This window comes from Callithrix jacchus, chromosome 12, assembly GCF_049354715.1.
Source record: "Callithrix jacchus isolate 240 chromosome 12, calJac240_pri, whole genome shotgun sequence".
Taxonomy (NCBI): Eukaryota; Metazoa; Chordata; class Mammalia; order Primates; family Cebidae; genus Callithrix; species Callithrix jacchus.
This window is the reverse complement of record NC_133513.1, coordinates 4921358-4947756: the sequence shown is the minus strand read 5'-3', so window position 1 is coordinate 4947756 and position 26399 is coordinate 4921358. Positions and strand designations below refer to the sequence as shown.

The 26399-nt window shown below is 53.6% G+C and overlaps 2 protein-coding genes and 1 pseudogene across 16 annotated transcripts; 2 read left to right on the top strand and 1 right to left on the bottom strand.

The window, feature by feature from the left end:
• The first annotated feature begins 22 nt into the window (after positions 1-22).
• Positions 23-23683, top strand: PRSS41 (serine protease 41). 10 transcript variants are annotated; one of them, XM_078344422.1, is made up of 7 exons: positions 23-9216; positions 12443-12636; positions 15736-15762; positions 16042-16207; positions 16464-16744; positions 22778-22935; positions 23307-23683. In XM_078344422.1, exons 4-7 carry the CDS (start codon positions 16062-16064, stop codon positions 23523-23525), a joined length of 804 nt encoding a protein of 267 aa, XP_078200548.1. In that variant the 5' UTR covers positions 23-9216; positions 12443-12636; positions 15736-15762; positions 16042-16061; the 3' UTR covers positions 23526-23683. The 10 variants fall into 10 exon arrangements, 9 of the variants coding, with proteins under 9 accessions (XP_078200548.1, XP_035122548.1, XP_009007241.1 ...); XM_035266657.3 differs by having other exon boundaries at positions 23280-23683; XM_009008993.5 differs by having other exon boundaries at positions 12443-15646.
• Positions 7159-16209, bottom strand: PRSS33 (serine protease 33). 6 transcript variants are annotated; one of them, XM_017978656.5, is made up of 8 exons: positions 10343-10372; positions 9869-9965; positions 9698-9761; positions 9290-9322; positions 9001-9163; positions 8578-8849; positions 8205-8374; positions 7159-8000 (listed from the first exon to the last, which is right to left on the bottom strand). In XM_017978656.5, exons 3-8 carry the CDS (start codon positions 9741-9743, stop codon positions 7842-7844), a joined length of 843 nt encoding a protein of 280 aa, XP_017834145.3. In that variant the 5' UTR covers positions 9744-9761; positions 9869-9965; positions 10343-10372; the 3' UTR covers positions 7159-7841. The 6 variants fall into 6 exon arrangements, with proteins under 6 accessions (XP_017834145.3, XP_017834143.3, XP_035122556.2 ...); XM_017978654.5 differs by lacking the exon at positions 9869-9965 and having other exon boundaries at positions 9698-9800; positions 10300-10372; XM_035266665.3 differs by lacking the exon at positions 9869-9965 and having other exon boundaries at positions 10300-10372.
• Positions 23684-23792: 109 nt separating the features above from the next.
• Positions 23793-25845, top strand: LOC108594018 (large ribosomal subunit protein eL34 pseudogene; annotated as a pseudogene).
• Positions 25846-26399: the final 554 nt, after the last annotated feature.

The following is a 26399-nucleotide window of genomic DNA, read 5'->3' as shown; positions in this document are numbered from 1 at the left end:
CGCCTTGTGCCGCCGCCATTTTAAGTGATCCGGAAGCGGGCCGTGCAGAGGAGCGTGCGGCAGCCATCTCGATGCTGAGCGTGGTTGTGGGAGGAGGCGGTGGCGCCGTCTCGGGAGTGGCGGAGGCGAGGTTTCCTCTGTGGTGTGGTGCCGTCCGGTGGGCCCCAGGCGTGGTCACAGCGAGCCCAGGGCCGCCTTGTCGCGGGGCATTCGTGGGACCCATGTTGGGCAGGCTCTCCATTTTGGGCCCTCTCTGCCGCCGTGCTGGGGACAGTCGCCCCCTTCCGTGCATCGGGGTGGATGCTAGAAATGTCGCGGGTCATTCGTGGGACCCATGTTGGGCAGGCTCTCCATTTTGGGCCCTCTCTGCCGCCGTGCTGGGGACAGTCGCCCCCTTCCGTGCACCGGGGTGGATGCTAGAAATGTCGCGGCCCGGAGAGGCTTATGACCTGTGAGGAGCCCTTGGGGTTGCTGTTGGGCTTAGGGGCGAACTCCTTGGGCTAAAAGAGGAGGCACGGGCAGGGGTGGTGCCCGCGGTCCTCAGGAGGGAAGGGGCAGCCTGGCACCGGGAGCCCCGGGCGCCTGTCGGCCTTGCCGCCTGGCTGCATTTCGTCTCTGGAAATGCAGGAGGCCTGGAGACTCGATTTCCTGGCTGGCCGCTGCTTCCACCGACGCGCCCTTGCCTGGATGCTGGATACGGTCCTGCATCTCCCCAAGTTGCATTTACGCGAGAGCGAGCGCCCGCCCCCCAGTTGACCCCTCCACTGCAGAGAGACACCAGAAGCTGGGTCGTCGCTGGGCGGGTGTCGGAGGTGGCGTTCGAGAGATGAGCCAGAGGGTGGCCTTAGACCCCCCCCCCCCCCCGCGCTGCAGTCCTCGGAGCTGCGCTTTGAGGGGTGTTGAGAATGGGCAGAACGTGGAAGGGCGGCTGACGCCTGGGCTAAGGAGCAGCCTCATCAAAGCCCAGTTCCCTCCTCTTCTAGAGAAGAGAGGAACAGTTCGTGAACTGTGTATAACTTCGGCAAGTATTGCGCTGCATGGATGTTTTCTTTCTTCTTTTTTTTTGAGACGGAGTCTCGCTCTTGTTACCCAGGCTGGAGTGCAATGGTGCAATTTCGGCTCACGGCAACCTCCGCCTCGTGGGTTCAGGCAGTTCTCCTGCCCCAGCCTCCTGAGTAGCTGGGATTACAGGCACGCGCCACCATGCCCAGCTAATTTTTTGTATTTTTAGTAGAGACAGGATTTCACCATGTTGACGAGGATGGTCTCGATCTCTTGACCTCGCGATCCACCCGCCTCAGCCTCCCAAAGTGCTGGGATTACAGGCGTGAGCCACCGCGCCCAGCCGATTTCTAAACGAATTCTAGTTATTGTTACTTTTGTGGCTCCTCCCTCGGGAGTCATCCGAAGTCCCTTCCCTAGTGTGACTGCCCTCACTGCGTTTCACGGCAGCCCCTACTCCTGCTCCAGGGTCCTCAGCATTCCCAGACCCTGCAGAACCTGCCTCTGCTCCATGACTTGAGTCATGAGGCATTGGACAGGTAATTGTTAGTAAGAGCTCTAGGCTAGGCTGAAAAGATTTCCTTCTTAAGCTCAGTGTCTGGCTGGGGGAGGTGGCTCACATCTGTAATCCCAGCACTTTGGGAGGCTGAGGTGGCTGGATCACTTTAGTCCAGAGGTTGAAGACCAGCTTGGCCAACAAGGTGAAACCCTATCTCCACTAAAAATACAAAACAAAAGATAGCTGGGTGTGGTGATGCATGCCTGTGCTCCCAGTTACTTGGGAGGCTGAGGCAGGAGGATTGCTTGAACCTGGAGGTGCAGGTTGCAGTGAGCTGAGATCTTGGCGCTATACGCCAGCCTGGGCAACAGAGTGAGACTCTGTCTCCAATTAAATAATCCCAGCGTCTTTATGTACATAGATTTGGCAACTTGAAATCCTGTGCTTGTGAGGAGGGGGAGCGAAGGGAAGGTATGGACGGTGGGGCCAGGAAGTTCTTGGCAGCCTAGCAGCCCACCCAGAAGTCAAGGGGTGTAGGTACAAGAGTGGCCATCTCCACAGGGAGGCGCCTGGATCCTTATTCCGTCCAGGCTTCATTGGCACAGACCAGGGCATGGACACCTTGCCTGTGGTGGCAGTCACAGCTGATGCCCCACCTCAGGATGTCCACCAGGAACCATAGGGCCAGTACCCCAGGGAGCAGATCACCTGAGTTCAAACCCCAGCTCCTACCGGCAAGGCTTGGGGGGATACACAGTGTGGAGCCCTTGGGGCATTAGGGAGCATGCCTGCACATCAGCTCATGCGTACAGCAACAGTTGCAGTCGTATGCTGATGCTGGGTGAGCAGTCACATTTCCCCAGCTGCTGCGGTGAATGGTGCCTGTCTGCTGTCAGAGGTCACCTGGACCCAGCACAACACAAATCCTTGCCTCCAGAGGTGGTCTCCACACCCCACAGCGCTGTCCCCACCGTGGGTTAACTGCAGGAGGAGATGACAGGCCATCAAGTCATTCAGTGCAGTGGTACCTCCTGCGGTAGAAGTGGGGTCAGGAGGGATTTTTGGGGAGCAGGGCCAATTTCTGGCCTAGCCTGGGGTCTCCAGTTACTTTTGGAAATGTGGTCTTCTGAGGTGCAGGTCCTCCTTAAGGGCCTTAACAAGAAATGGGAGTGTCCAGTGGTGGGGAGGAACTGGCGGCTGCACCTGTTTCTCTGCACGGGAAGATCCTCCTGGGATCCTTTCCTCAACTAGCCTTCACCTCCCCACCTCAGACTTCAGGCGGAGACTGCCTTGCAGTCTGTCTTCTGCTCTCTCCCGTCTACCTTTTATGCCCCTCACACCCCATCCCAGACTGGTTGGTGTTATGATGGAGAAGGCCCTAGTGTCTTTAGGGTGTGTTAGACCTTGGGGAATGGTCTCTCTCTTGCCCTCCTTTCACATGCCCAAGGCAGGACTCTGATCTTCTGTGGGCCTTTCTGATTGGAGGTCTTAAGACCCTCCCCAGAAAGGGTCCCGCCCTCTTCCTGGAAAAAGGAATGCTGTCGTCCTGAAGCTTACATCAAAACTATGGGACAGGGTTTAGAGAGTTTCTCCATAGCTCCACTCCTGTGGGTTCCTGGAGGGTGACACCGCAGGGAGGAGTGGGGGCTCCGTTCCCCTCCCCAACACCTCGCCCTACACATCCCTTCATCCATATCCTTTGTAACGTCCTTTATGATAAACCAGTGAACGTGTTTCCTTGAGTTCACACCTCGCCCTACACATCCCTTCATCCATATCCTTTGTAACATCCTTTATGATAAACCAGTGAACGTGTTTCCCTGAGTTCTGTGAGTCAGTCCAGCAAATTAATTGAACCCTAAGAGGAGAGTCAAGGGAATGCCAACCTGAAGCCAGTTGGTTAGAAGTTCCAGAGCCCAAATTTGTGACTAGGGGATGGGGAGGCAGTCGTCTGAGCCCCGCCTGTGGGACCTGATGCTGGCTCTGGGCAGATTCGGAATTGAATCGGAGGACACCCCACTGGTGTCCAGTGTTGAGTGTGTGTGGGAAAAACCACCACCACAGTTGGTCACAGGAGTCTTCTGTGTTGATGATTGGGATTTTGGTGTGAGAGTGTTAGGAACCTCTGCTTACCAGGCCTCTGGTTTAGTAAAACAACCAGAGGGACTCCATCTTAAAATGTGTAGCTAGGCACTCACATGGCACCTGTAAGGTTCATGCTGTTTGAAAATAGCCACATTCTTGTTTTTTTTTTTGGAGACGGAGTTTCGCTCTTATTACCCAGGCTGGAGTGCAATGGCGTGATCTCGGTTCACTGCAATCTCCGCCCCCTGGGTTCAGGCAATTCTCCTGCCTCAGCCTCCCGAGCAGCTGGGATTACAGGCACGCGCCACCGTGCCCAGCTAATTTTTTGTAATTTTAGTAGAGACGGGGTTTCACCATGTTGACCAGGATGGTCTCGATCTGTTGACCTTGTGATCCACCCGCCTCAGCCTCCCAAAGTGCTGGGATTACAGGCTTGAGCCACCACGCCCGGCCGACATTCTTGTTTTTAGACAGCATCTCTCTCTCACCCAGATTGGAGTGCAGCCTCCGCCTCCCGGGCTCAAATAATCCCCCCTCAGTCCAGTGAGAAGCTGGGACTATAGGCATGCATCACCACATCTGGCTAATTTTTATAGTTTTTGTAGAGATGGGCTTTCCCCATGTTGCCCAAGCTGGTCTTGAACTGAGCTCACTCAATCCTCCTGCCTCAGCCTACCAAAGTAGCCACCACACCTGGCCTAAAATAGCCACATCCTAAGGTGACCTCCAATTACAAAACGTTTATGGCCATACAGGACATCCCCCAGCAGGCCGGAAAGATGTCCAGACGTCCTGAGAACGCAGCCCACTTTACTAAGATAGCATCGGCAAGCGGGCCGAGCGGAAGGTTAACGGGCACCGATGGCACCAGCAGCCCTGGCCTTTAGTGAGCACATCGGCACATTGCAGGTTTACTTCCCACTTCTTGTAGTTTCTCTTTTTTTTATTTTTAGTTTTAAGTGAAGCCTCACTTGGTTGCCCAGGATGGAATGCACAGGCGCCATCTCAGCTCACTGCAACCTCCGCCTCCTGAATAGCTGGGGTTACAGGTGTGTGCCACCGCGCCCAGCTAATTTTTGTATTTTTAGTAGAGATGGGGTTTTATCTCTACTAAAAATGGAGATATTGGTCAGGCTGGTCTGGAACTCCTGACCTCAGGTGATCTGCCCTCCTCAGCCTCGCAAACTGCTGGGATTGCAGGCATGAGCCACCTCGCCTGGCCTGCAGTTTGTTATAAGCAGAGACAATAACAAAAGACAGTGAGTTCTTCCTTCTGTTCTCAGAGCTTGCCCACTGTGTAACTGAGTTCTTTTTTTTTTTTTTGAGACAGAGTCTCACTCTCTAGCCAGGCTGGAGTGCAGTGGTTCGGTCTCGGCTCACTGCAACCTCTGCCTCCCAGGTACAAGGGATTCTCCTGCCTCAGCCTCCCAAGTAGCTGGGGCTACAGGCATGTACCACCACACCCAGCTAATTTTTGTATTTTGTAGTAGAGATGGGGTTTCAGCATGTTGGCCAGGATGGTTTCAATCTCTTGACCTTGTGATCTGCCCGCCTTGGCCTCCCAAAGTGTTGGGATTACAGGCGTGAGCCACCGCACCTGGACAACGGAGTCTTTTCTAATAAACTTGCTTCTCTCACTGTGCTCTGTGGCTCACCTAGAATTCCTTCCTATGTGAGATCCAAGAACCCTCTCTCGCGGTCTGGATCGGGACCCTCTTTTCTAGCAACAAGAGTAGACAGGCGATTTGAGAGAGGTTTTCCTGCACACAGATGTTGCTTTGTCATCCAGGCTGGAGTGCAGTGGCGTGACAACTCACTGCAGCCTTGAAATCTAGTGGGGTCGCCTGAGCCTCCTGAGTAAGTGGCACCACAGGCTCGGCCACAATGCCTGGCTGACAGTGCTTTTTGTAGAGATGGGGTTTCAGTATTTGTGCCCAGGCTGGTCTCAAGCAGTCCTCCTGCCTCGGCTTCCCAAGACATGGAGGTTACAAGCACGAGCCCCGGTGCCTGGCCTACTTTGTTTTTGTGTTAATACATAGTAGTTATTCATGACCACTAGTTAGCAGTGTGCCTTGTTTGTAGAGTGTTTTATAGCTCCTTTTGTCTCCATAAGGGATGTGCCATAACCCTTAGGAGTGTGGGGTAGGTATGTTCAAATCTGACTCCGCTGCTTACCAGCTGTGGGCCTGTGGCCATGTCCCCTAACCTCTGGGCCTGTTTCCCCTTCTGTGGGATGGGAGAGTATCTCACTGAGGGGCTCTGAAGTCTGCTGAGAGCAGGTACATGCCTGGCACAGTGCACGTGCTCAGTGGCAGTATGAGGACCACCTTGGCTGACATCTGGACCCCCTAGCAGCCAGGGAGAGCAGGTGTTATCAGTTCAGATTACAGAGAGGGAAACAGGCCCCATCCTATGGGGTCAATTGCGTGGGGCTGACAAGAGCTGCCACTCGCCTGGCTCAGCAGGTTACCATGCCAGGAACAGGCGAGTGGAGAGGTGCAGGGAGACTGCCCTGTTGGCGTGGGAGGAAGTGGAGAGAGCGGAGCACCTCTGCGTCTCCCAGAATCAGATGCCTGGACTGGAATCCCAGTCTTCCAAGCTTGCCGGCAGTGTGACTTTTGGGACTCGGTTTTCTCATCTGACAAATGGGGCAAACCACCTCACAGAGCCTCTTGTGGGAATGTAATGAGCTGATGCGATGAAGCCCTCCCTCTGCACGTGTCTGGTGAGGGCTTGATGAAGGGTCATGATTTCTTCTCGTTGATGACCCTCCTCCCTGCCTCCTTAGCTGGACCTGCAGTCTTTTGTGGGCTGGCCTGCCATGGCCATACCCTGTTGTCCTGGGCCCCTGGTCCCTGATGACCCCAACAGTGGCCAGGCCCTACTGCAGCATAGTCTGTTCTCCACCGAGGGGGCCAAGCAGCCTTCAGCACCCTCCCTGCCCCACCTGGCCTGGCCCAGCCTTGCTATCTAGTATAACCCACTTCTCTGGCTCTCCAGGAGAAAAGGGGAGGGAGGCGAGGCTCAGGCCTGTGCCTAGGCCTCAATGGGCTGCACCTTTGAAGTTGGCCTTCCCTTGTCTTCCCTTCTGCCGACTGTCCCTGTCAGCTCCAGAGTAGGCTTGGAATTTTCCAGGTTTTGTTCCGTTTTTTTTCCTTCTGTAGCTGTGGAAACTGACCTCTGTCAATTGAAATGGGTGTTCCTGGCTCTGGGGACAAGGACATGGCAGAGAGGACAGGATGCCGGGTACCAGGCTGGAAGGGGACCCCAAGGGTCAGCAAGGACCTGCATTTGAGTACCTGTTGGTGTTCAGGTATAGGTGTGTGGGTCAGCCAGGGCCCCATGCCCGCCCTGGGAGTGAATGGTGGCCAGACACAATGAGAACAGAATCTGGCCCTGCCTGGGGGCCCCTGACCCCTCCTGGGCTGAGGGTGTGATGCCAAGTGCCCAGCGTCTTGGAGTACATGGGGAGGTGACCACACTGGCCAGCCCACCTTTCCACTGGGACACCTCCATCACAGTGAGGCAAAATCTCTGTTTTTATTGCTGTGTAACAAATCAGCACAAATGGAGCAGCTTAAAACACATCTTTATTAGGTCACAACTCTGTACGTCAGGAGTCCAGGTGGCTCAGCTAGGTTCTCTGCCAAGGGTCTCATTAGGTTGAAATGAAGGGATTGGCCGGCGGGGCTCTTATCTGGAGGCTGGGGAAGAACTCACTTCCCAACTCCTTCAGGGTGCTGCCAGAATCTGGTGCCTTGCGGCTGTGGGTCTGAGGGTTCCGATTCCCTGCCGGCTGTTGGCAGAGGCTGCTCTCAGCTCCTAGAGGCTGCTCACAGGCTGTGGTCCCCCGTCTTCAAAGCCAGCTGTAAAGAATCTCCCTGGTGTCAAATCTCTGTCATGCTGTCAATCAGACTTTCTCCAGAAAAAGATGGGCGCACAGGCCAGATGGGTAGGAATTGGTTTGCCCACTGCTGCATGCCTTGTGCCCAGCCTTGGCCAGGGCTAAGAAAACTAAATGCAAGCCAGGAAGGGAGCGAGAAGTGTGACCCCCAGGACGCATGGCAGATCCCTTGATGAGGGTTGGTGTAATCAGATCTGATGGGCCCCAAAAAGAAGAGGAGGCAGGAGGTGGTGGGCAGGGGGGCGGGGCGGCCTTAGCTTTATTAGGGATCTGTGGTATGGGAGGGTCCCGAATGAACCAGGAGGCTGAGGGACCCCAGGAGCTGGCTCCAGGTCAGCCTCATGAGCCGCATTAGATGCTTATGTGAGCCTGAATCCAGGGGCTATATGTGGCCACGTTGGTGTAGACACCTGGACGGTTGGGCAGGGCACAACCCTTGCCCCAGCTCACCACGCCTACCAGAACCCAGCTCCCAGACTGCAGGCAGGTCAGGGGTCCTCCAGAATCACCCTGCAGGAGAAAGAGGGACTTAGATCCCAGTCCCCCCGTGACTTCAGAGCTGTTCTCCGGGCTCCAGACCCCTGGGGTGGTGCCTCTGGGTTGGGGGCCAGAACCCTGAGCCTGAGTTGGTATGTTGTGGGTCCTGGATTTTAGGGAGGCAGGGTGCTGGGCACAGGGATGGGAGACTGGAGGCTGGGGAGGCAGGGTGCACACCTGGCAGGCGTCCTTGTGGCCCTGGGAGTAGCCGGCACACAGGCTCCCGGGCGGCACAATGCGCTTGGCCTGGGACATGTCAGTGCCCACGTGGTAGAGGCGGTCGCAGGTTCGAGAGTCCAGCAGCGGCACCCTTACTTTCTGCAGTGGTCGCCACTCTGGGAGGGGCACTGGAGAAAGAGGAGGAACCTCTGAGAGGAAGGCGTGGAGTAGGGGTCAGCAGGAGAAGCTGAGCTGTGAGTGAGAGGAGGGTTGGGTCCCTAGAGCCGCGCCGGGTCCTGGATTGGGGCAGCGAGGGGCTGGGATTTCCAGTCAGTTGGAGGAGGAGGTGGGGGCTCCTTGATGCCCTCTGTGCCCCACCCTCCTGCCTTACCTCCTGGGTGGAGGCTGCCCCAGCCAGTGACCCAGCACATTGTGCCAGGCCGCAGGGGGGCGCTGGGCACGGGAAGGCAGACGGGCTGGACGCGGGCACTCAGGGGCACCAGGCGACACAGCTGCAGCAGTGCCAGGTCGCCGCGGGCCCCATCCTCGGAGTAGTCTGGGGGCAGCAGCACCCGTCGAATGGGCACTGAGAGCGTGTGGGGAGAGGTGGGGCCCAGATGCAGCGCCCCTAGGCGCACGCGATACTCAGCTGGCAGTGCCCTCCTGCAGGACAGGAGTGGGGGCTACTTCCAGCACTGGGTCCTCGACCTCTACCAGCCCACCTCGAGCCCAAGGCTTCTGCCAGGCCACGCCCTGTCCTCCGAGGGCCTTGCCTTCCTTGCACACCCCGCCTGGGCTGTCGGTGACCGCTGACCTGGGGAAGCAGTGTGCTGCCGTCAGCACCCACTGGGGGGCGATGAGCGACCCCCCGCACACGTGTGCCCCACGGTGCTGGATGCTCGCCTGCCACGGCCATTCTCCGTCCTGGGCATCCCGGCCCCCCACGATCCGACTGGACACGCGGGGCTGCCCACAGGCTGCAAAAGGACCAGGGGTGGCGAGAGTTGGCGGAGGACCAGGGGCCTGGGAGGTAAGTGTGGGCAGGGAAGCACGGGCAGAGGTCCAGGAGGGGCTGACTAAGGTGGACTCCGAGGCTCCCTCACCTGCTGACTTCTTTCCCCGAGTCCCAGCAAATCCTGGAGGAAGAAGCAGGGAAGGGACCAGGTTATAGATTTGGTGTCAAATAATGGGATTGGAGGGGAGGCCAGAGATTAGGAAGGGGGGTGAAACATTTACGTTGCCCTGACCTTGTGCCCGGCTTTCATGACATCTGTTAGCTTATTTAACCCTCCCCAAAGCACTGTGAAGGTGTAGGACGTACGACCAAGACACCAACAAGCACTTAGAGGTGTGGGGAGGCCAAGGTCAGTGGCAGAGAGGACTGAGCCCTTGGAATCAAGATTAGAAAGCCCAAGAGTGCTTCAGGGAGCCCAGCCCAGAGAGCAGTGAGAAGGGAGGCCTGGGAACCAAGGTGTATGCAGCCCTCATCCCCAGTCCCTGTCCCCACTCACCCAGCACCAAAAGGAGCGGGACTTGGAGACAGGAAGCCACCCTCATTTTGTCTTCAGAGCTGGGCTAGGTAAGGGTGGCACTGCTCAGGACATGGACGCTGGTCTGGAGCCAGCAGGGAGAAGAGAGGAGGGTCCTGGCCCAGGGCACCAATCCCCACCCCACCTCCTCACCCACTCTGTGGTCCTTCAGTTCCTGGTGGGTCTTGGACTGATCCCCGTGGTCCAGGCATTATACCCTTCTTTCTGCCCAGGCCCCAGGTGACCACGTCTGGCCAAGCGTGCAACACTCACCACCCAGAAATTTGGGCCTCCTTGGCCTCCACTGAAGCCCTAGAGCCTAACCCTCTCCCTCATCCTCACCCCTCCCCCATCTTCCTCCTCCTTTATCCTCACCCCCTCCTTCATCCTCACAACTTCCCCCATCCTCACCCCTTCCATCCTCACCCCCTCCCATCCCCCATCCTCACCCCCTTCCCCATCCTCACCTCCTCCCTCATCCTCACCCCCTCCCCCATCCTCACCCCCCTCTAACCCTCATCCCTCCCTCATTCTCCCCCCTCCCCCATCTTCACCCTCTCCCATCCTCCCCTATCATTACCCACCTGCTGCCCCTGCCTGCCCCCACAGCCCCTGGCCTGCTCTCACCCTCACAGCCTGGTGCCCTCTCTGCTGACTGGGATTGGGGGAGGGGCCCAGGGTCTTAAAGGTCCAGGAGAGAGCAAGGCTTAGCCAGGGAGTGATTAACAGGGCCAAGGCGGGGCTGTGGCTTTACAGGACCAGCCTCAAACAAAGATGCTTTGAGCAGAGATTTAGAGGTGGCAGGAAGGGGCCACTGGGTTTCTCAAAGGAAGCCTGACTTGGGCCAAGGTGCTGGAACTGGGGGCTGGAGGAGAGCAGTGGTGGGGCGGGTGCTGCAGGATCCCTGGCAGCGACTCTCCAAACCTGACCTGGGCTCCCTGCAGAGCACAACTATGCCCAGAAATCCCATCTCAGACCCCAGGCCTGCCCCAGATGGCCCCACCCAGAGACCCCAGTGTGGCCAGCCCCCTTCCAGATCTGGGGTCTGTAGCAGCTGGAGCTGGAAAGGAACAGGCTCAAAGCTGGCAGAACTCCTTACTTGACCAGAGGCAGGGGGAGACTTCACCTTGGGGACCAGTGTAGTCTTTGGTTTGGGGTGGCCATGGCAGAACAAGATGCCATGGGGTCAGCTGACAGGGACTCCCCTTCTTTCGAGGCCAGTGGAGGACCGGGGTCTGGGTGGTCCAGAGCCCTCTAGTTCCCTCTTGGTCTCACACACAGTGCTCGATGCCCAGAAGGCTCTCAAGTCCCTCTCTGCATGGCAGCTCCTCTTGTCCCTCGGTCTCTGCTCTGTCACCTCCTCCTGCCTCCTCTGCAGCCCTACCATAGTTGTGCTTTTTTCTTTTTTTTCTTAAGACAGGGTCTTGGCCAGGTGTGGTGACTCATGCCTGTAATCCCCGAACTTTGGTAGGGCGAGGTGGGTGGATCATTTTGAGGTCAGGAGTTCAAGACCAGCCTGGCCAACATGATGAAACCCCATCTACTAAAAATACAAAAATTAGCCAGGCATAATGGTGGGTGCCTGTAATCCTGGCTACTCAGGAGGCTGAGGTACGAGCATTGCTTGAACCCAGGAGGTGGAAGTTGCAGTGAGCCAAGATCGCGCTCAAAGGGAGACCCCTTGCCTCCTTCCATTTCACCTCCTCCCTCCCCCACTTCCAGATCGGAAGGAGGGGAGGAAGGAAAAAATAAAATACCAAGGAGTTGGGAAAATGACTCCCTTTTTGGTTCCCAGAGTCTCTGCTATCTGTTAGCCTTGAAAGAGTTGCAAATGAATGCTATCTCTGCCGGCTGGAGCCCCGCACTGGGTCACACCCCACGTCTCCATGGGCCAGGCTCCCTCGTGGATACACCTCTGCCAACAAACAGCTTGTTGTTTTTATCCTGTCTCTGTAAGTCCCCTCCCCTGCCGGTCCCAATCATGCTGCATATAAATTAGCAAATCAGTAAAGCCAAAAAATTGTAAGGTCGGATGTCCAGCAAAGGAACAGTAACATAGTTCCACCTCAGTTTCCCCTTTAGTGTTGTAAGCCTATGAAAGGGGAGAGAAGCTGCAGCTGGGGGAGCTCGGTGAATGAGGTTGTAGCCCCCCATAGCTCCTGGCCAAAAAAAAAAGCCACTTCCTTCCTCCATTCAGTGTTCGAGAGATTTGTTCCCCTCTGCTCCTGCTTCAGTGCCACTGCATTCTAGCCTGGGAAACGGTGAGATTCTGTCTCAAAAAAATGAAGACACAGGGTCTCACTCTGTCAACTAGGCTGGTGTACAGTGTTGCGATCACTACTCGCTGCAGCCTTAACCTCTGGGATCCAGTGATCCTCCCACCTCAGCTTTCCAAGTAGCTGGGACCACAGCTGCATGCCACAGCACCTTGCAATTTTTTTTTCTGCAGACGGGGTCTTGCAATGATGCCCAACTTGGCCTCCACTCCTGGGCTCAAGAGATCCTCCTGCCTTAGCCTCCCAAAGTGCTGGGGATGACAGGCACGTGCCACCATGCCCAGCTAATTTTTTTGTATTTTTAGCAGAGACGGGGTTTCACCATGTTGACCAGGATGGTCTCGATCTCTTGACCTCGTGATCCACACGCCTCGGTCTCCCAAAATGCTGGGATTACAGGCGTGAGCCACCGCGCCCGGCCTTAAATGAGTCTTAATGTCTTTGAATACAGGTCGGGAGCTGTGTCTCATGAAAGCAATTTATTTTGATTGTCATCATCTCTGGGGTCTGAAGACGAGGCTTTGGCTAACTTGAGTTTGATGTCGACTACGGGCATCGTTGTCTGAAATTCAGCAGGACTTGGGGTCTTTTCGAGATGAGATACTCGTGCTCAGGAGTGAACTCCCTGTGACTTAGCAGCACCTGGTAAGGAACTTACTTCAAATGGAGCTGGAGGGAGTCCTTTAACCGATACCTCTGTTAGAATATGTGATCATTAGGCTGGAGGTGGTGGTACTAGAACTTATGATCTGATTGGAAGCTGTAAACAGATTTTATAATCTCATGGTCATTAATTTTTATAGCTTTTATAAGCCTTCAGCAGTAAGTCTAAGTCAGCGGCCTAATTTAGGATTTGATTTGGGGACAAAAAAAACAAAAAACAAAAAAAAACCAGGGAGCTTAAAAACTAAATACAGGCCTGTAATCCCAGCACTCTGGGAGGCCAAGGCAGGTGGACCACTTGAGATCAGGAGACGGAGACCAGCCTAGCCAACATGGCGAAACCCTACTAAAACACGAAAATTAGCTGGACGTGGTGGCAGGTGCCTTTAATCCCAGCTACTTGGGAGGCTGAGGCAGGAGAATCGCTTGAACCGGAGGTTGCAGTGAGGCGGGATTGCACCATTGCACTCCAGCCTGGGCAACAAGAATGAAATGCCATCTCAAAAAAAAAAGAATTTGTTAAGTTAAGGAGGAAGTAAAGACCCTGAGAGATCTCTTCAGGTCATCAGATCTGTTGAGAAGGGTGAGCAGATGTCACTATAATCTCAGTGATTTGTTCTATGATGAAACTGAATTGTACCGGGACCATATTGCAGTGTAATGTCACACTGGCATTGCTGGGAAAAATTCAACTACCTCGTATAAATGTGTCATGTGATAATAGTGATATTATCAAATGTACTGAGTGGCAGGGTTAAGGCCCCCTTAGGATGTGATACTGATGGAAAATGAACAGCCTGAGAACTGGATAGTCAACCACAGGTAATCTGGACCCTAAATATTTCTGTACAAGCTAATCATGAGATATAAATAGCTGTCCGGGCCCGGTGGCATACGCCTGTAATCTCAGCACTTTGGAAGGTCGAGGCAGGCAGATGTGAGGTCAGGAGTTTGAGACCAGCCTGATCAACAAGGTGAAACCCCATCTCTACTAAAAACACAAAAATTAGCCAAGCAAGGTGGCCAGCACCTGTAATCCCAGCTACTCGGGAGGCTGAGGCAGGATAATCACTTGAACCTGGGAGGCGGAGATTGCACTCCAGCCTGGGCGACAGAGAGACTCCATCTCAAAGAAAAGAGGGATAGAAATAGCTGTAGACCATGGAGGGTGCAGGTCATGAAACTACTGCAATTACATGGCGCTGTGTGTAATGCTTTAGAGGGAAAATCCGTTACTTAAATCTCCCCGCCCCGCACTGGCTGCTCCACATGTGAGGCATGTTCCTACTGACAACCAGTGTGTGATTGTGCAGGCCCAGCTATATTTAATTATGAGGCTGTACATGGCAGGGCTTGCGGGGTCGAAGCTGCCCTCCCTGCACCAGGCTAAGCACACAGCCAATGCATTGAAGTCTCTAGGGAGCTGGGGTCAAGGATTCAGGTCCTTTCCTGATGGGCCATGCTATTGTTATTACTATTATTATTCTGAGACCAAGTGTTGCTCTCGTCGCCCAGGCTGGAGTGCAGTGGCGTGGTCTTGGCTCACAGCAGCCTCTGCCTCCTGGGTTCAAGCGATTCTCCTGCCTAAGCCTCCCAAGTAGCTGGGATTACGGGTGCCTGCCACCACATCTGGCTACTTTTTGTATTTTTAGTAGAGACAGGGTTTCACTATGTTGGCCAGGCTGGTCTTGAACTTCTGACCTCTGGTGATCCACCCACCTCAGCTTCCCAAAGTGCTGGGATCACAGTTGTCAGCCACCTCACCCGGCCCACCCATGCTGTTACTTGTATTCCAAGTCATGGATGCTTCGAAAAATACTATCCTTTTGCTGTGGGGCCACGGGGTAGCCTTACAGCAGACAGTTAACTCAACAGGCTTGGGATGTTCAGATGCTACACATCCAAACTCTAAGGGAAACTCTAAGATCTTGAAGGTCTTGCCTAATAAGAATGCCTCTGCATACCTGGCTCCCTGGGTCCCGGCAGACAGCTGGTGCCCACGTGACTGACGGTGGGGCCACGGGCCATGTAGTATCACGGGACCTCTGGAGGAGCTGCATGGCTGACGTTAGTCAGTCAGCCTCAAGCTCCTCCAGGCCAACACCGCCAACCTCCAGTAAAACTGTGCCGCCAAGGCTTAGGCCATTGTCCCTGGTTGTCACACTTCCGTGCTGGGAGGGTGACGGGTGTGCACAGGCCTCTCCTGGAGCGCTCACCATGGCCTTCCTCCTGGTGTCTCCTGCACTCTGCCCTGTGCGCCTTTTCGTCTGCCGACTTTAACCTGAGTCCGTTCACTCTCTAAACCCTAAACCCTAACCAAGAGTGTGACGGTTTTCCTGAGTAGCGGGAGCCCTGCAGGTGTTGTGGACCTGGACTCAGAGGTTACCTTGGCTCACTGAAACATCTCCCACAAGGCGGGAGACCCCGCGGTGGGCTCCAGGTAGCTGTATGGGGCCCCCTGTGGGGCAGGGGGCAGGGAGTAGGGCTGAGAGCCCCGGGCTGTGACATTCTGTGGATCTGTACAGGATGGGCACTTCCACGCTGCCAGGCCCCACGCAGCCCTCAGGAAGTCCTTACCTGCCTGCTTTAAGGGGGCTCCCGGCTCAGGGCTAGGCCCTTGGTGCTGGAGGAGGTCATGGGTGGAGGACAGGGGGCACCAAGTGGCAGTCAGGACCCCACAGCCTACAGACAAGAAAGGGACTGTGGGGTCCACGGGGTCTGGGCCACATCAAGGAGTGTGGTTGAGGACCCACCCCGAGGAGCTGAAAGTCAGGGCGCTGCCAGGCATGAGGGTCCTCAACAGCCCTTGGGGCCCAGGGCCGGTGAAGCTAGAGGGAGGGGGCAGAGCTCCGCCCCCGCCCCCAGGGGGCGCCCCGGGCCCAGCGCGGGAGGAGGCAGAGGGGGCGCCAGGCAGCGGGAGAGGAGGCCATGGGCGCGCGCGGGGCGTTGTTGCTGACGCTGCTGCTGGCGCTGGGCGGACTCGGGAAGCCCGGTGAGCTCGGGGCGCTGCCTGCAGGACTGGGGGCGGTGGGGAGGACGGGAGGTGGAGGCCGCGAGGAGCTCACTTCTTGTACCCTGCAGAGTCGCAGCAGGCGAAGCTGTTGTCAGGTAGGGCGCCAGGAAGCGCGATACCTGCCAGGGCCGCTGGGCTGGGGTGCATGGGACCCATGTCTGTTCCAGGTCCCGAGAACGTAAAGCTCTCAAGTAACTTATGGGCCCTGGGGGTGGGACTGGCAACTTCCCACCGCGTGGGAGGGTCCCTAGCGTCACCTTCTCGGCGCGCAGTTCCCTGGGGCGCCCCTCCCTGTGTCCACCCCGGGGTCGAGACCGGGATGAGGGGGCGGGCCTGCCCCCTGCAGCTCAGCCGCATCCATCTGTCCATCCCAGAGCCCTGCGGCCACCGGGAAATGCACTCGCTGGTAGCGGGTGGAGTGGAATCCGCGCGCGGGCGCTGGCCGTGGCAGGCCAGCCTGCGCCTGCGGAGGCGCCACCGCTGTGGAGGGAGCCTGCTCAGCCGCCGCTGGGTGCTCTCGGCGGCGCACTGCTTCCGAAAGTGAGTCGGGGCGGGCGAGCGGGGCGGGGCCCCCTGGGCGGGGCTCCCTGGCTGGGGCGGGGCTCCCTGGGCGGGGCGGGGCTCCCTGGGTGGGGCGGGGCTCCCTGAGTGGGGCGGGGCTCCCGGGGCGGGGCGGGGCAGGCCGAGCAGGCAGTAGCCACCCCGCAGCTTCGCCTCAGGGACAGATCCTCCCGCGTGCTCAGGCGCCCCCCGCGCCTCATTCCAGGGCTCCCCACCCTCTTTCCTTTTCTGGCAGCCACTATTATCCCTCCGAGTGGACGGTCCAGTTGGGCGAGCTGACTTCCAGGCCGCCTTTCTGGAACCTGCGGACTCGCAGAAATCGTTACAAAGTGCGGGACATCGTTGTGAACCCTGGCGCCTTTGGGGTCATACACAATGACATCGCCCTGCTGAGACTGGCCTCCTCTGTCGCCTACAATGCGCACGTCCAGCCCGTTTGCGTCGAGTCCTCCACCTTCATGTTCCTGCACCGGCGGGACTGCTGGGTGACCGGCTGGGGCTTCATCGGCTCCAACGGTAGTGAGGCTGGGAGTAGACCGGCGGGGCATGGGGTGCGGGGTGGGCATTGCCCTCTACCCTGTCCCCGATACACAGACACAGCACGCTTCCTGCTTGGTCTGGGCGTGCAGCCTGAGCCTCTCCTGCTCGCGTTGTCTCCTCACTTCTCTGCTCTCACTGCCACCTGCCAGCGCAGGGACCAGACACTCAGTTCTCGCCCTTCCAGGGATTTTGGGGGCCAGGAGGACGGTGTGAGAGGTAGGCCAGCTTGGCCCAGGGCCTGCAGGAGTGACGGGGAGTGAGGGAGGCCCTGGCGACAGAAGCCTCAGGTGATGATTTTTTAAAATGAGACAACTCACAAACCATAAAATTTTCAAGTGTTCAGCGTTAAAGGACACGATTCAGTGATTTTTTAGCCTACAGTCCTGTGTCACTTCACAACCGGGATGTATTCTGAGACACACGTCATGAGACATTTTCATCATTGTGTCAACGTCAGAGTAGAGTACAGTCACACAGCCCAGGACGGCAGAGTCCACTCTGCGAAGTCTGGTGCAGCCCAGTACTCCTGGGCTACACGCCTGTGCAGCTCGTGACTGCCCTGAGTACCAGAAGCAGTTGTAACACACTGGTAAGCATTTATGTACTTCAGCATGTCTATAGATACAAGAGACACAGTAAAAATATAGCATAAGAGATAGAAAAAAACCAAAAAACAGGTTGGGCGCCTGAGCCTGTAATCCCAGCACTTTGGGAGGCTGAGGCAGGTGAATCACCTGAGGTCAGGAATTCAAGACCAGCCTGACCAACATGGTGAAATCCTGTCTCTATTAAAAATACAAAAATTAAGCCTGGCGCGGTGGCTCACGCCTATAATCCCAGCACTTTGGGAGGCCGAGGCGGGTGGATCACGAGGTCAAGAGATTGAGACCATCCTGGTCAACAAGGTGAAACCCCGTCTCTACTAAAAACACAAAAATTAGGTGGGCATGGTGGTGCACGCCTGCAGTCCCAGCTACTCGGGAGGCTGAGGCAGGAGAATTGCTTGAACCCAGGAGGGTTGTGGTGAGCCGAGATCGCGCCATTGCACTCCAGCCTGGATACCAAGAGTGAAACTCCGTCTCAAAAAAAAAAAAAAAAAAAAATACAAAAATTAGCCAGGCATGGTGGCAGGCGCCTTCAGTCCCAGCTACTTGGGAGGCTGAGGCAGGAGAATTGCTTGAATCCAGGAGGCAGAGGTTACATTGAGCGTAGACGGCATTGCAGCCTGGGAGACAGACAGAGATTCCATCTCAAAAAAAAAAAAAAAAAAGATAAAAAATAGTTATACCTGTGCCCTAGGCACTTACCGTAAGGGGAGTTTGCTGAGCTCGAAGTGGCTGTAGGTGAGTGAGTGAACGCTGAGTCTATGTGAAGGGCTAGGAGATGACTCTACACTGCTGGAGACCTTAGAAGCACCGTATACTGAGGCTGCACTGAATTCAGCAAAAACCTTTTCTTTCTTTCTTTCTTTAATAGCAGGTAGAACTCAGCTTACTGTAAACTTATTACTTTATAAAAATTATTACTATTTCAACTTTTTGTACTGTTTTGTAATAGCGGTCTTTTTTTTTTTTTTTTTTTTTTTTTGAGACGGAGTTTCGCTCTTGTTACCCAGGCTGGAGTGCAATCGCTCGATCTCGGCTCACCGAAACCTCCGCCTCCTGGGTTCAAGCAATTCACCCGCCTCAGCCTCCTGAGTAGCTGGGATTACAGGCGCGCACCACCATGCCCAGCTAATTTTTGTATTTTTAGTAGAGACGGGGTTTCACCTTGTTGACCAGGATGGTCTCGATCTCTTGACCTCATCATCCACCCGCCTCGGCCTCCCAAAGTGCTGGGATTACAGGCTTGAGCCACCGCACCCGGCCAATAGCAGTTATCTTAAGACAATCACATGGCATAGCTATATGAAAATATTTTCTTTTTCTTTTCTTTTCTTTTCTTTTTTTTTTTGAGACAGTCTTGCTCTGTTGACAGGCTGGAGTGTAGTGGGGCAGTCTCAACTCACCGAAACCTCCGCCTCCTGGGTTGAAGCAATTCTCCTGCCTCAGCCTCCCTCCATCGCCAGTGGGACTACAGGTGCACACCAGCACGGCCAGCTAATTTTTGTATTTTTGGTAGAGACAGAGTTTCACCGTGTTGGCCAGTCTGGTCTCTCCTGACCTTGTGACCTGCCCACCTCCACCTCCCAAAATGCTGGGATTACAGGCATGAGCCACCACGCCCGGCCTCTTTATTTCCTTTTTCTATGAGCTTTTTCTTCTATTCCATACACATGGAACGTACAGCATACGATTTGGGGGGGTCCAGCTTCTTTCACATAACATGGTGTCTCCAGGGTTGATTCTGTGGGATGTATCAATACTGAATTTCTCTCTGTCTTTTTTGAGATCTAATTCACCTAACATGAAATCAATCATTTGAAGTATGTAATTCAGTGTCATTTAGTGCATTCCCAATATCGTATAACTGTCAACTCTGTGGAGTTACAAAACAGCTCCCTAAAGGAGAGCCACATCCCTCTAAACGGTCACTCCTCAGTGGCCCCTCTTTCCAGTCCCTGAAAAACCGCTAAGCAGCTTTCTGTCTCTCTTTTTCCTATTCTGGATATTTTCTTTTCTTTTCTTTCTTTCTTTTTTTTTTTGAGACAGAGTCTTGCTCTGTCACCCAGGCTGGAGTGCAATGGCACAATCTCAGCTCACCGCAACCTCCACCTCCTGGATTCAAGCAATTCTGCCTCAGCCTCTCAAGTAGCTGGGACTATAGGCTCCCACCACCAGACCTCACTAATTTTTTTTTTAATTTTTATTTTTGGTAGAGATGGGGGTTTCACCATATTGGCCAGGCTGGTCTTGAACTCCTGACCTCAGGTGAGCCACCCACCTTGGCCTCCCAACGTGCTGGGATTACAGGTGTGAGCCACTGTGCCTGGCCGTATTCTGGATATTTTCTATAAATGGAATCATGCAATACACGGCCTCTCCTGTCTGGCTTATTTCCTGTAACATAGGGTCTTAAAGGTTTATCCATGCTGTAGCATGTAGAAAATCTCCTTCCTTTTTGTGGCTAAGTATTCCGCTGTATAGATATACCACAGTTTGTTTATCCATTCTTCCATTGATGGACAGTTGGGGTGTTCCTGCCTTTTGAGGATTGTAAATAGAGCTGCTGTGAACATCGGTATACAAGTTTATGTTGGAACACCTCTTTTCAAGCATTTTAGGTCTATCTTTAGGAGTACAGTTGCTGGATCATGTGGTAAATCTATGTTTAACTTTCCGAGGAATCTCTAAACACGGTTCCAAAGCTATTGCACCATTTTACATTCCTGCCGACAGTGAGGGTAATTATTTCTCCCTATTCTCATCAGCACATTTATTTTGCAATTTTTAAATTGTAGCCATCCTAGTGGGTGTGAAGTGGCATCTCGTGGTTTTATTTGCATTTCCCTAATAACAGGATTTTTCACATTTTAAATGTGATTGTAGGGACACAGTGGCGCACGCCTATAATCCCAGCACTTTGGGAGGCTGAGGCGGGCGGATCACTTGAGGTCAGGAGTTCAACACCAGCCTGGCCAAAATGGTGAGACCCCATCTCTACTAAAAATATAAAAATTAGCTGGGCGTGGTGGCTTGTGCCTGTAATCCCAGCTACTCGGGAGGCTGAGGCAGGAGAATTGCTTGAACCCGGGAGGTGGAAGTTGCAGTGAACCAAGATGGTGCCACTGCACTCCAGCCTGGGCAACGGAGTGAGACTCCATCTCAAAAAAGTAAATGTGAGTACAAGTCTTGTAATTCCTCAATTAAATTAATCTCTGTTTTACTCTCTTTGATGCTATTACAAATGTAATGTTTTCTTAAGCTCTCAAAGAACCAACTTTTGATTTTATTAATTTCCTCCGTTGTTTTTCTAACCTCTAGTTCATCTTTCTCCATTCTCCTCTTTATTCCCTTCTTTTTCTTCTTCTTCTTTTTTTTCCGATGGAGTTTCACTCTTGTCACCAGACTGGAGTGCAGTGGCACTACCTCGGCTCACTGCAACTCTGCTTCCTGGGTTCAAGTGATTCTCCTGCCTCAGCCTCCCTAGAAGATGGGATTACAGACGCCTGCCACCATGCCTGGCTAATTTGTATATTTTCCGTAGAGACAGGGTTTCACGATGTCGGCCAGGCCGGTCTTGAACTCCTGACCTCAGGTGATCTGCCTGCCTCGTCCTCCCAAAGTGCTGGGATTACCAGTGTGAGTCACTGCTCCCGGCCTGTTCCCTTCTTTCTGCTAGCTCTGTATTTAGTTTCTTCTTTTGCTGGTTTCTTAAAATGTAAAGTTACTGATTTGAGATGTTCCTTCTTTATTAATGTGGGCATTTATAGCTCATATTTCCTTCTGAGAACGGCTGCTGCTGCTGCCCGTAAGTGTTTATCTTTTGTGTTTTCATTTTCATTCATCTCAAAGTGTTTTCTGATTTTCCTTGTGATTTCTGCTTTGGCCTGTCATTCAAACGTGTGTTGCTTCATTTCTGTAAGTTTGTGAATGTTTCCTTCTTCATTCTGTTATTGACTTAGTTTCATTGTGGTCAGTGAAGATGTTTTGTGATTTCAGCTGCAACTTATTTTGTGACCTGACCTATTGTTTATCCTGGAGAATGTTCTGCTTACACTTTGGAAGATTCCACATTCCACTATTGTTCTCTGCGTGTCAGGAATGGCTGATTCATGGTGTTGTTCTAGCGCTCATTTTTTTTTTTTTTTTTTTTTTTTTTGAGGCGGAGTTTCGCTCTTGTTACCCAGGCTGGAGTGCAATGGCGCGATCCCGGCTCACCGCAACCTCCGCCTCCTGGGTTCAGGCAATTCTCCCGCCTCAGCCTCCTGAGTAGCTGGGATTACAGGCACACGCCACGACGCCCAGCTAATTTTTGTATTTTTAGTAGAGACGGGGTTTCACCATGTTGACCAGGATGGTCTTGATCTCTTGACCTCGTGATCCACCCGCCTCGGCCTCCCAAAGTGCTGGGATTAAGATGCGCCCGGCCCATCTTTTAAATTACATAGGAAAAAGAGGAGTTGCACACAAAAACTACAGTAATACTGACTTTTGCATTTACCTGTGTAGTTACCTTAACCAGGGCTCGTGTGTATGACTTTGAGTTACTCTCTAGTGTGCTTTCATTTCAACTGGACGGATTCCTCTGTACACTTCTTGTGGGATAGTTTGACTAAATGGCATATCTTCTCAGCTTTTGGTTATCTGAGAATGTCTTAATTTCTTTATTTTTTTCCTCCCAAATAAAATTCTTTGTGTTTCTATTAATCTTGCTAAAGATTCCTTGTCCTTGATGAATCACTTCTCTCTTCCTGCTCATAAGATTCTCTCTTAGGCCGGGCACGGTGGCTCACACCTGTAATCGCAGCACTTTGGGAGGGCAAGGCGGGCGGATCATGAGGTCAAGAGATCGAGACCATCCTGGCCAACATGGTGAAACCCCGTCTCTGAAAAAAAATGTTAAAGAAAAATTCTCTCTTTATCATTTGTTAGTTTGATTGTAATGTGTCTCTGTGTAAATCTTTTTACGTTTATCCTACGTGGAGTGTGCTCAGCTTCTTCAATCTGTGGGTTCATGTCATTCATCAAATATGGCAAGTTTTGACCTGGATCCCACAGCTGCAGTGTGTTATTCATAAACATTCTCATCTACTGTTACCCGTCCTCCTGCCATGCTTTGGCTGAGAAATCTCTCCACTGACTCAGGCAGGGGCTATCATCTCCATTCTACAGTTAGAGAAACTGAGTTCCAGGAAGCTCTGCAACAACCTGGCCATCTGTTGGGTGATTCTATGATACTGTTGATTGCTCTTGATGTATTAGGTGCTGGGGAGTCGAGAGCAATGCCAGGCACTGTGGGTGTGTCAGGGACCCCTCACCACCACTATAACACATGCCCTTTCTCCTCTCCCTGCTCCAGATGGCAGAGGAGAGGTAAAGGGTGCTGTCTTTTCTGTCCTATCTCCAGCACGTCTGCCACCACCTTACAGACTCCGGGAAGCACAAGTCACCATCTTAAACAACACCAGGTGTAATTACCTGTTTGAACAGCCCTCTAGCCGTGGTATGATCCAGGATTCCATGTTTTGTGCTGGTGCTGAAGATGGCAGTGTAGACACCTGCAAAGTGAGTGCCTCTACCCCACCAGGGAATCCCACCATCCCCAGCTCCAGGCCTGAGAGCAGCTACCATCTCCTCCCCCACAACCACTCCCAGCCTATTGTTTGAATTTCTTATCAGAAAACCAGTGCAGTCTTAGTTACTGAGCCTACAAACCATGCTTCTCATTTTGCATAAATTCTGTCTGATTAACTCGTCAACCCCTGGAGGCCGTTGCCCCACTTTGAAGGTATAGAAACTAAGACTTGGTAGATTCCACGGGAAGGAGTGAGATTTGCATTCAGTCTGCCCAGCCCCGCAGACCCTTCTGCTCTCATGGCCTCTCTGCTGCCCTGTCCACTCTGCCCCAGGCTGGGCTCACCCATGCTGCTCCCCAGGGTGACTCCGGTGGACCCTTGGTCTGTGACAAAGATGGACTGTGGTATCAGGTTGGAATCGTGAGCTGGGGAATGGACTGTGGTCAACCCAATCGGCCTGGTGTCTACACAAACATCAGTGAGTACTTCCACTGGATCCGGAGGGTGATGTCCCACAGTGCGCCCAGGCCAAGCCCCTCCCAGCTGCTGCTGCTCCTAGCTCTGCTGTGGGCTCCCTGACTCCTGCAGCCATCTTGAATGCACCAGAGACTGTGAGGTTACAGTGGGGACCACAGTATTGGTTCGCTTCCCCGGGCTGTGGCACTTCAAGGACAGGGTTGGGATCAGATTCCAGCCCCTTTTGTCCCATTTGCTAATAAATACGTGTGCATGTTAAAGCTGATGCTTTGCATAACTTTCTGTGGACCTAAGGGGCTTCCTGGACGACTCCCTCCTCTTCTCTCATGTCCGATCCAGGCCAAGACCCTACCTGAACTCCTAAATTGTTATCCAGGTTCTTGTTGCAAACAGCAGGACCCTCTGGTTATTTCAATCAGAAAGATAACTGATGGAAGAGCGGTAGTGGTTGAGTGTGTCAGAGAGGTGGGAAGACATGGATTGGGGGCGCCATGGAGGAAGTGCTCCCGCTGCCCCCATCCCGGGGTTCCCAATCACACACATGCCAGATGTTTCTGATCTTGTTTTGGTCACGCCAGTGGTTGACTTGAAACCAAGACATGGGCACGGGCAGTTTATCCCAGGAAGCAAAGGTGAGAAAATGGAGAAACCAAGACATGGAAGGCACAAATGCCAATGAATTTGCTCAAACTGGGAGACATTGAGCCACAATCCTGTGGGGGCTTCAGCATTGGCCCATTGAGGCCAAGGACACCAGGAGTGAGTGTTTCTCTCTTGCCCCCCGACCCCACACGTTGAGGGAGGTCCTTTTTTTAAGATGGGGTTTCACTCTTGTTGCCCAGGCTGGGTGGCACGATCTCGGCTCACCGCAACCTCCACCTCCCGGGTTCAAGCAATTCTCCTGCCTCGGCCTCCCGAGTAGCTGAGATTACAGGCACGCGCCACCACATCAGGCTAATTCTGTATTTTTAGTAAAGACAGGGTTTCTCCATGTTGGTCAGGCTGGTCTCGAACTCCCGACCTCAGGTGATCCACCCGCCTCGGCCTCCCAACGTGCTGGGATTACAGGCATGAGCCACTGTGCCCGGCCTCCTTTAGTTTTCCTAAGACCATCATTTTGAATTTATTTCTGGCAATTCACTGATTTCCTCCTCCATTGGCGTCTGTTACTAGACACTTAAGTCCCTTGAGTGTGTCAGATTTCCCTGCTGCTTCGTGTTTCTGGTGTCCTGGCACTGATGTCTGTACATCTGGCGGAACGATCGCCTCTTCCAAAGTTTCTAGAGTGGCTTTCATAGGGATAGACCTTCTCCTGCAGTTGGGTCCTTAGCATGCTGGTTGGAAAGGGTGGGGCAGCTGTTTCCAGATGGGTGCAGTGACATGGTCTCCGTGCAGCTCTTCAGCTGTGTTGAGTGTTGAGAAATGTCACGTTTATGAATATTGAGAAATGCTGAGTGTGTGATAGAATATATTGTTCGCTAGGAAGAACGATGGCAAGGAAAACCTAAACACTCCCCCCAAGTCGGAAACTACCTGGGGCATTCTAAAGTGGCAGGACAATATATAAATATCATACACCGGTTACAACAATTCTTTAAGCTCGGAACATCTGACGCTGCCCCCGTGGCTCCCTCGTGGAGAATACTTTTCAGTTTGTCTGTGATCAGTGGTAAGCGGGCACCAGCTGCCTACTTGGCATATTTTGTGTTATGAGAAAATGCCAAACAGCTGTCTGTTAACAATCATCACCTGTTCAGAGAGAATAAACTCGCGAGTCAGCGTCTGCTCGAGGCTCTTAGAACAGAACGCTGTCAGCACCTGAGGCTCTCGGCCTAGCAGGTTGCTGACCCCGTGGATAGTCGCACTTTGCTGTTTGAGTGTCTGCCTCTCAGTTCCTTCAGCGCCGCCTGGGTGGGGGTCTCTATGGCCGAGCATCAGCAATCACTGCGGGCCTCGAGGCCCAGGCTATAGAGATTTGTGGCCGTGGCTGTTAATGTCCTTGATGTCAAGAGGTTTTGGGGCTCTCCCGGGGACGCTGTGTGCAGGCACTCAGAATGGTCCAGCATTTGACATACCGGCGTAGGCTTTCCTACAATACGGTCTCTAACGAAACTAGGCTGTCCCGGACCCCTGGTAATAGAATTGTTTACCTTTATACCAAGAAGGTTGGGAAAGCACCAAAATCTGCATGTGGCGTGTGCCCAGTCAGGCTTCGAGGGGTTCGTGCTGTGAGACCTAAAGTTCTTATAAGAGTGTCCGAAACAAAGAAACATGCCAGCCCGGCCTGTGGTGGTTCCACGTGCGCTGAATGTGTTCGTGACGGGATCGAGCCTGTTTCCTGATCGAGGAGCAGAAACTCGTTGTGAAAGTGTTGAAGCCGCAGGCACAGAGTCAGAAAGCTGAATTAAAAGGGAAACTTTGAGTAATAAAAATGAAAAGACGGGCGGGGCGCGGTGGCTCAAGCCTGTAATCCCAGCACTTTGGGAGGCCGAGGTGGGTGGATCACGAGGTCGAGAGATCGAGACCATCCTGGTCAACATGGTGAAACCCCGTCTCTACTAAAAATACAAAAAATTAGCTGGGCACGGTGGTGCGCGCCTGTAATCCCAGCTACTCAGGAGGCTGAGGCAGGAGAATTGCCTGAACCCAGGAGACGGAGGTTGCGGTGAGCAGAGATCGCGCCATTGCACTCCAGCCTGGGTAACAAGAGCGAAACTCTGTCTAAAAATAAAAAAAAATGAAAACACTTGCTGTAAAAAAAGAAAAAAAAAAGGTTTTGGGATCCTCCTATTCTTATTTTCCCCACAATGGGGGTGTGCAGCCAAAGGGGACCTTTTGGTGTCAAGTCCAATGTGGCCTACATGAAGGTGCAGTGGCGCTGGCTTCGTGGGTGCCGCCCAGCTGTGGGGCTGGGGTCCTAGGCCCAGGGCCTGGCATACAAACCGAGGCCAGGCCTGGGCCGTTGGGTGCAGGTTT